Source organism: Schistosoma mansoni, chromosome 4, assembly GCF_000237925.1.
Source record: "Schistosoma mansoni strain Puerto Rico chromosome 4, complete genome".
NCBI classification, from domain to species: Eukaryota; Metazoa; Platyhelminthes; class Trematoda; order Strigeidida; family Schistosomatidae; genus Schistosoma; species Schistosoma mansoni.
Genome location: NC_031498.1, coordinates 13,395,426 through 13,405,549, shown reverse-complemented (window position 1 = coordinate 13,405,549; position 10,124 = coordinate 13,395,426). Strand labels below are relative to the sequence as shown.

Genomic DNA, 10,124 nt, shown 5'->3' with positions numbered 1-10,124 from the left:
CACATTTTTTTCATCCCCTTGTGTTTACTTGTATCTTTCTATTGTTATTTAGGACTGCAATTGATCAGTCAAAATAGTTTACTTGAATATTATTTTTTATTAATTCTACAACATTTATTGAAATCATTAATATTATTGAAGAATAATTCTATGAACCAAAAATATGAACCTTTACATACAACATATATATACAATACATATTCTATTATTGTAATATGGAAAACTCTTATTCAAAATTGTCATTTATTAATATGTTCAATTAAAACAAATCATCAAAATAATTTAAATTATTTTAAAACATTGAATACTGTACAAAAATATAAAAGTAAAAGTTTATTAAATTTATCAAATTTTATAAATTATAATATATATCCATGGAATATTACATTTATATATCAGTCATTCTTTCAATGTTTTAGATCTAGTTTACCAATATTAAAGACTAAACAAGCTATAGCTATGAATATAAACCCTAATAATAATATGATTAGAAGTACATCGTCTAGTGATTTTGAATCGATTTGTTCAGATAACGACCTTTTAGATAACCATGTAGAAAGTGAACATTCAACAACTATTTTCAACCAAAATATCTGTCTATCTAAAGAATTAGATACAGAATCCAATGATACACAAATCAAATCTAAGATAACTTTAGAATTATCAAATTTAAAATCTTCAAACAAGAATACATTTGAAAATTTAGAGGAACTTAGTTTATCGACAAATAATGAATTAACACATTCATCTATGTCTAATGGTGGTTGTTCTGCATTATATTCACAGTTACCAAAAATCTCTATACCAGACCCACCACCATTTACTCCCCTTCCTCCTCCACCTCCATTCCCAGAAAATTTTCATTCTACATCAAAAATATCATTTACATCACTACCAGGTAATACTTCATTTGAGAATCAAAAGTCTCACCATCAAGAAATAAATAATCAAATAGCATCCAGTACTACAAATATAAGTGAATCTAATATTCATAAGTTAAAACCATTTCGTTGGACTAAAGTCTATACATCTAAATATAATAATGTATGGAATAACAATAATAGTACGTGCTCAAAAACGTCTGACCACAATGAAACAGTAAGAAGAAAACCAATCAGCCTTATCAATCTGAGTAAATTAAATGTCTTATTTGCTCAAAAGCAGAAACTTTCTATGAAAAATCCTGAAATGAAAATATCACCGAACACAGAGTCGTTTTGCCTACCAATGTCCACTGATAAACAAACAGTTGAAAGGGAAATTTATCATGACTCCCCTCATCAGAAATTTCCAGGTGATAAAAATGTACAAGAAAGCAATTTAATAGTGCCTCCAACCTCGGATCCTAAACTACTTTGTGCTATAAATTCTTATCCCATACGTGGAAGATCACTTTCATCTTCGCGTACTATGGAGTTTATTCAAAAACACGAGGTAACCGTCATTATGTTCATATATATATATATATATATATATATATATATATATATATATATAAATTAACCATTTTGATCTCACTTAAAACGTCTTTATAAATCTATACAAATATTAAGTAGTTAGATCTGATTCAATGAACCATGCTGAGATAACATCTCACGTGAGTATAGTTCAAACCCAGGAGAGTGAAGAACACATGGACAGCTTTTAAAATGTCCTATTCTTACAGACATGTTATTTTTATATTGAACTGCTTAAAGACGTTGTCAGCAGATCCACCTAATCACCCTTCATTTAAAAAATTGCTAGTTGTTATCAACTTTTAAGAAGTGTTCACAATAAATGACGTAAATACAAATCTCATAAGTCTTTATTGTCCAATAGACGATAAACTCTTAAGAGCTTTCTAGGTGAATCTTTAACATGCAATTATTCTGCACCCACTCAGACGACACAGGTCTTCATATTGTTTGAGGATTATGTGGGCGATAAAAGACAATGGTGTTAGAATAAAATCCTCATGGTCTTCATTCATAAGTATAAATTGTTATGCAGTAAAAATAGAAACTAGTTTTACTAAGTAGGCAGTTTTGATATTCCAAATAATAATGATAAGGATAGAGTAAATTAACTTGTGACGCATTACAAAGTTGTTGATTTCTTCAGTAATGAGCAGATGAAACAATTAAATTTATAGTACCGAATCTATTATTAGACCTTTATTACACTCATACAGTAAGTCAACTCCCCAATCAATTTTATTAAGGCTCAGATTACATAGTGCTAAAAGATGCTAGCTAGAAATATGCTGTTTGCTTCTGGTTGCGTTATATTCCGCAAGCCAGATGATTTAGTTCTGAAACTGTTATTCAAGACAACATCGTCACAACCTGCTTCAGGTACAAGAGAATGGAACACCACAAAAATAGTTCACGTGAGTTACAAATATTTACATTATAACATTTGTGACGATGGTAGTCAGAATAGAGTTCGACACACATTCACCAGATACTTTCAATAGCTCACATGCTGTGTTATACCTTTTGCATCATAAAAAAATATTAAAACTAGAATGAATTACTGCTGGACCTAATAAATATCGAGAACGATTACAATATAGTTCATAGTAACAGAGTTACAAATAAAAGATAAGGTCCGATATAATTCGTTATTTCATCCTATAAAATCAGATCCATCATATCCTCTAGAACTGAATTACCAACAGTAAAAACTTGAACAGAATACCTGAGAATCTCACATTTGTCAAAGTATATTTACTGCAATTTTTATCCAGTAACAAAAGTTTTCTTTCCATGCGTCACATACTTCTTAAATTTTATATTCCAATTTAAGCCCAACTTATTGGAAAGTCAACGGTGTTTGAATATAAACATTTTCCTACGTCAGTTCCGACATATTCATATAAACTTACTCGATCTGATTGATCGGTGTGATGGTAGTTCAATTGGTTCAGAACGGTTAAAAGATTTGATTAAATTACTTCCAACAGATCAAGAAATAAAGTGCTTAAAAGCATTTCAAGGTAATGTAAATTATATGGATCCAGCTGAACGATTCTTTTATGATTTAGTTAGAATACCGAAGTAAGTTGTGTTTCAATGAAAATGCTTTTGTTAGATTATTGATAACATAATATAATCTGTATTTCCATGTGTTGTTAACCTCATTTTACTTAAACGTTATCAACATTACACTAAAACTACTTACGTTTATCTTACTGAAAATCAGCTGCCATTTTTTGGTTTTAAGTAAATAAATTAATACGAAACCTGGTTCACTAAGTTGACCATTCTTGTGTTATACTTATGACAGATAAATATTTTTTCTAACTGAAGTTTCTTGACTTAAGGACTCAGTTTTATCCACACTACGATTTTGTTGAGATCGCTCATCATTTAAATAACAATTTAAAAACTGGATATAACTGAACAATAGTTTTGTAGTAATATATAACTACGTAGAAGCCCATTACCAATAACCCAATGATATCGAACTTGGAATCCATAGTTTTCTCCTCAAACACACTGTTTTTAGTGTATTATATTAGAGTCTCATGGTCCATATAAACTGATTCAAAATATTTGTTTCTCATGTGTATATATTTGACAGTGTTGTATTCTCTAAGCTGGGTAGTTTAAGAGCGAAGTTTTTATTATTGTTCTGAACAACATTCTAGCTCCCACTTTAAATAGACGTACTTGAAGTCGTCACTCAATAAATCTAATGATATCTGTCTTGCTAATTGTCATTTCTTGTTCAAATTTCAGATATTCACGTAAGATCAAATATCTACTAAGTAAACGATTTTTAGCTTTAATCCATTTTGACGTAGGCTCGAACATCACTTACCATACAATGTTTTGCAGATGTCATTTGTATCGCTAGTACATAAATTACGAATAATAAACTGACGGAACGCCAGTTGATTGATCAATACTCTCCAGGTTTTAAAATTGTGAACGGTATGAAAGAAAAAACATTGACAGAAGGGACGTATATAAAGGAAAAATGAAAAGAACTAGTTAAGAATATAAAATAAGCTGAAATTTAGAATTCACTTCAGCCAAACAACTACTAATAACTTGATAGGTTCTGGTAGTTGAACGTGAATATTTCTAAAATACTGGTTCTTGAAGGTTGTAATCAAATGAAACCTTTATCATTTCACAGACCAACTCCTACCAATCTCATGACAGACAGTAAAGCTTTGAATAAATAATTTATAAGTCCCCCAAGAAAATGAAATACACTTAGACTTATTATAAGGAAATATACTCCCAGTGTTCATTAGATGTCAGTAAGAAATTAACATATTTAAACATAAACTAATATGGGAACAGTAGCAATACAAGCTGTTAGAATGAAAGATAATACCATTTGGATAATACCTCATGGAGAAGCTAAATTTCAATATGAAAAATTAATTATCATAAACTATTTTACGGCATATGAACGTATCAAAAGTTTCATGAACAACGCTTCATGAGTTAATAAATTGTCTTTTGTAGAGCCAGTAGAAATGAATCGTAAGTAAATCCATGCATCTGTTGTGCATGTTAGTGGTTAAGATACTGACATAAGCTTTCATAAGCTATGTTGTGCCTTGAAATTCAACAATCAGCTTAATGAACACTAGTCTGCTAGTAGAGACACTTGATTTCTCTTGTAAATTGTATCACGATGACTTAATTACATTATACAAACAGTTGAGCAAAACTGCTAACCAATAAATATAATTTCCGAATTGTATTTACAGTCTGATTACTTTTACTGAAGTAGCAAATTACGATGGTTTTACCTTCGAAGTGACAATTTCTTTAGTTATATCTCAGAATAAACAAGGTTCAAACTGATAAGGGAAAAGTAAGTTATCTCAAGGAAAATACCTGGCCTGTTGTATGCCCTGATGGTGTTCTCATGACTTTCAGGTCGACGAACGTGCCAAGGGCGATGGGACAGTGCATGATGCTATTTTTGTGTGCTAGGTTCAAATATAGTTGTATTCTATATGCATACAATCTGCTTCACTGTTGAGCAGAAAAATCCGACTGGAAGACTTCATGTATCGCTGCTGTGTAATGAGGGTAACCTTGTTAGCTAATTTGGGGGGTCGACGGAGATCGCACTAGTTCATCACCTCTATGCTGAACTTGGACCATTCAGAGTCAATTCCTCAAGACCTTAAAAATCATGACAGTCTGCCCTATGTGCATGCTTATTTATATGAATGGCATGAGTCTCAGGTTATGGATTTGTGTATGTTGATATATGCCAAGGCTATGCATCGAGTTCACAATAGGAACTCTGGCTGTAACTTCTACCTTATGTCTGATAAAATCAGCTGCCTAAACCATCAGGTCGAAGATAATAAAAGATATGGTAGTAAATACTAGGGAGAGGTGACCATTAACCCTCCCTGAGAGTGCATATGTTTATGTGTATGTCATGAAGTTCATGAGTGAAAGCCTTTGTACCAGTGATATGCATGTAATGTGTAAGAGACAGTCAGTTGTAGCTAGTACGTTCGAAAGGAGAGGTGACCATCTACCATCCCAGGAGGGTGTATATACCTATGTGTATGCTATGGAATGTATAAGTGAAAGGTTGTGTGTCACCGGTATGCATGTAGACAATACTTGTCCCTGGTGAGACACCCGCACGCCAAGATCCGGGGCTTATTACGATTTGTTCACGAAATCACATCAACTCGTCAGGTTTGTGAGCTTCAGAAAGCGGATTCTAATCCAAATAAACCAATCGGCTTTACCTAGTGGGGCTTGAATAACCTCAGATGGTTGGAACGCCGTACCTCAAGGAAATAAATACCTCTTACTGATAAGTGTCAGCAGTCAAAATACTCAGATTCAGGATTTCATTCAAATCAACATTAAAATTTGAACGCGAAAACCAAGATTTTTAGAATTATCTTGTATATTACCAGCTAAGAGTATGTTTATTTCAGCTTCTTGTTAGTTTCGCCTTATTTCTGTTCTTTTGTAAGAATCTTTCTTTCCATAAAATAGATATTATCACAAAATTGATAGTATGTTACTGAAAGAAGAATTTCAACCAACGATCAACTGGATAAAATCATCACTAGATAATGTGATGAAAACCAGTCAAGGTAATTTTAAATTCATTCATGACAATCGTTTACCTGAATAGACATTTAAACTTGTAATAATCGATTTATATAGAAATAATTCTTATGTACAACTATATCTCAGTTTATCTACATGATCATGGCCAATAAAAATAATAAACAATAAGGGAAAATGACCTATTCTTAACTAAATAATAGGTTATGTTGTCAATATCTACTGTTGAGGATTGTATTATGTGGCCTTGTTTTGCGTAATACTTGTGAAAAGTAGAAGTCTCTTACAGGGTGATGTAATGAAGCAAAGGTTTATGACATCATATCTGATACATAGAACTTTTTTTTGAACGAATTATGATGATACTTCTGAAGTGAACGAAAAGACCAATTTATTTTTAGCTACAAAAATTACAGAATATGTTCGTAAAATATAAGAATCATACATTAAATACTTCATTTGCACATCTTACATCAATTATCCTTTAAATGCTGTATGATTCTTACGATTCACAGTTCCTTTCTATTTCCCTCTCCGTTTTCCTCAATTCGATCTTCTTAATCTTCTGCTGCCAAACATACCACTTCTGATTCATGTTACATACTACTTAAGTGGAAAGACATAAGTAGCATATACCACAATACTACAATGTCCTATAATTTCATTGAATCACAAATGACGTTCACTAGTTTGGTAAGTTTTTAAATAAATAAATAAATAAATAAATACAAGGTACTTTAAGAATTTATAAAGTCCAGGACAAATGAAAGGTTATAATCGCTCAAACCAGGTCACAATTATCATTGTAAATTAAAAGTAGTTATAAGTTTCTATGACAAAAATTAAGTTTACCAAACATTTGTAGCTACTTTAAAAGTATATGGGTGTATAACTTACTAATGTAGATTTACCTTAGCAGATTTTGGGCGTATTATCAAACTTAAAGGATAAGTTTATATTGTCATAAATTTTTGAGATCAGAAGGATCCCTACTCAAGACCAGGGAGCATTGTGCAGTCGTACCATTATAATATGGGACTTTTAAATAATGTACATACAAAACATCAACCTACCAGTCCAAAGTTTAACTGCCCTTACAGAGACCTGGAGATCCTGATTTTGATTTCTGGCAAGGTTTTAAGTGCACACTGCTGAGAATTTCCCCAATGGGATAAAATAGCTGTTCACTATTCCCCGGTTTCCAATGGTACTTCAGCTAAGGCTAGCCCATAACCAATGCCACCTACAGATTAGGCACATCACCACCAAAGTCTTTCGTAAAATACCTATTTCGATTATACGAGAAGCTTAGTATATAATAATATTGCTGTTTTGGGGATTGAAGCTCCTAATACTAACTACTTGCTTCCTCGTCTTAAGTAACGATTCTGCAACATTTCGATAATGTAATAAGAAGACGAAGATTATTTTTGTCTTCTTATTACATTATCAAAATTTATCAAAGGGTCTAATTGCTTTAAGATTTTATAACAGTTAATTAGTTGAAAATGAAATCAAGTATGAAACAAGGTCAATAAACAATGGGCAGTTTGTGAACAATCTACAAACGGCAAATCCAATATTAAATTATATATTGATTTCCACTTATATTTTTCTTCAGAAATACTAACATCTCCGTTAATTTGTGAATTACTTCAGACTGTCTTAGAAATTGGAAATTATATGAATGAGGTAAGGATATTTCATTGTTTCTTGATGGTTTTCTTTTCATTTATTTGGTTCCATTGAAACTTTGTAACGACAATTGTAAATTTAAAAAGTCTGCTAACAAGTCTGGGTGCTGTACAAAAAATGCTTATAAGTTTTATCAAAGATAGAGCAGTGAAACATTCAAATAACTAGCTATCTACAGAATCACTCTACATACTTATTAATAAACTAATAACTTATTTTTTATAAATACTTGAAAGCATGAGTCAATTGGAGCTAGACCACTGTAGAAAACCTGGAAGCACTGGACGGCCGTTTCGTCCTATTGTGGGACTCCTCAGCATAACAACTTATTTGTTGCCTGAATGTAACTGTGTATTTCTAGCAAAATAAAACTTACAAATTAAAAGAATATTACTTACTTCATGACAAAAGTAATTAATTGAACCGGTAGTTTTTTACTTATGCTTACTTACCATTCTTAATGTATTCAACTTTATTAATACCTATCACAGAAGCTCACTGTTAGCCTCCTCTAAGATCATACTCTTCAAAGTGCTAGAATCCTTCATTATGTTTATAGTACAGGCCACCATAGTTAAGGCGATGAATAAATTATTAATTACTGATACAAATACTCAAAACTCCTTAGAACATTTATACATTGAAGTACATTAAGACGTAAGCTACAATGTTTTACTTGTTGATCCATTGTTGATTCTTTAATGAACACAAATGTAAGGTGTTCATAACTATGGGCATTGTTCTCTTTGTTGAAAAACCTGATAGTTTTAAACGTTTCTTCACATAAATGTCTTTATGATTTTAATTGATGAAATATTTGTTGACTTTCACTATTGAGAACAATTGACAACTGGATTTCAACAATGATGATTTGTTTTGTGAATCTTTCAAAAATCTTTTGTGTTATAATAATAGTGACCTATTCAAATAACATAATCATGATTTGGCTTGGGAATCACAGGAGTGCGTAAATTAATAATAATAATAAAAATAATCATGTGTTGACACTGAAGTTCTACCATATCGTCAGGGAAAACACAATAGAAGAACTACAATAGGTTAAATCACAGAGAATTGACTCTTTCTATAAAATAATAAACACTTCGAAATACTCCTGTTCGAATAAAAGATTAAAATACCCATCAACTCGACACAAAATTAGGATGTGTAGATTGTGATATTTACTATATTGGAGTGTCTTCTTTCGGAATCATAACTTGTACTAAAGAACATCTAAGCTATATAAGAATACCTCCAAATCATTCTGTAGAACATGAAAATCGACAAATTAGATCAGCATTATCGGTATATGCTATTTTTTTAACAATCATTAAATCGATATTAATTATATTAAAACAATTCAAAAAGTTATCCCTATAATAAAGAAAGGTGAGTAGCTGAAAAGTTTCATTCATAAAACACTGATATATAAATATAGAATATTGTTTTCAATCAATTCACTTTAGGTTCTACAATTATTTGTCCAAATTATTGATCCAAAAAGTAACCAATTTTAAGGCAAATAAAATACACTGTTTGGAAATCATAGCATATGAACCTAGGATTAAACTCACATATTGTTTGGTTGAATCTTCTCACTGATGTTTAGGACTGCAGTTGATCAGTCTCTTATTAGCATATGTGCATACTGTACGTATTGCCTCGATATAGCTTTAATCCACAAGCATTATAAACAAAGATGGATAGTGGCTCCTTTAAAATACATCAGTTCATGTCTATAATGAAACTTATTAGTTTATGATTGTTCATTTATAAATAATCATGAATGCACACTACTGAGGAGTCCCACAATAAGACGAAACGGCCGTCCAGTGCTTACAGGTTTTCTATGGTGGTCTAACTTCAATGGACTCATGATCTCAACTATATAAAATAAAAAGTAAGTCAACTATAGTAATATTTATATTGTAGGTTAAATTAACATCAGGATCTGTCTCCCCCCCCCCGCAAAAAAAAGACATAAGAAACATTGTTTTGTTCCATCATCTTTAAATGTATATAGCCCCATAGGAACAAAACAATAAATCAATAAATCTAGTTATAGAAATAAATTCAAACATTAAAATTGAATACTGAAATAAACAACTTATCAAAAAATGTTATTTTACATACAAAAAGGAGGGGGGGGGGGTTGGGTTGGGGAACTAACCAGAAAGAGTTCATTAATCCATTCAATTTCTTAGTTGTTACCACCACAACTTTAACCCCTTTCTCATTAAAACAATGATATAAAAATAAATTAAGTAAAGCAACTTGGCCAACTGTTACTATTCCCATAACCCATATTGATTGTGAATAATCTCGATCTATTTTAATAGCATAAAGGAATATTCCTGAAAATTTACCCATAAC

At 31.3% G+C, this 10,124-nt stretch overlaps 1 protein-coding gene across 1 annotated transcript in view; it reads left to right on the top strand.

The window, feature by feature from the left end:
• Positions 1-483: 483 nt before the first annotated feature.
• Positions 484-10,124, top strand: part of Smp_145500 (formin-related) — a gene marked incomplete at both ends in the record, with an annotated part of 25,230 nt that continues 15,589 nt past the window's right edge. The window contains 4 exons of the mRNA XM_018796884.1: positions 484-1,434; positions 2,791-3,041; positions 5,982-6,082; positions 7,678-7,748. Of these exons, the coding sequence (XP_018651981.1) occupies positions 484-1,434; positions 2,791-3,041; positions 5,982-6,082; positions 7,678-7,748 (1,374 nt within the window). The remainder of the gene's footprint in view (positions 1,435-2,790; positions 3,042-5,981; positions 6,083-7,677; positions 7,749-10,124) is intronic.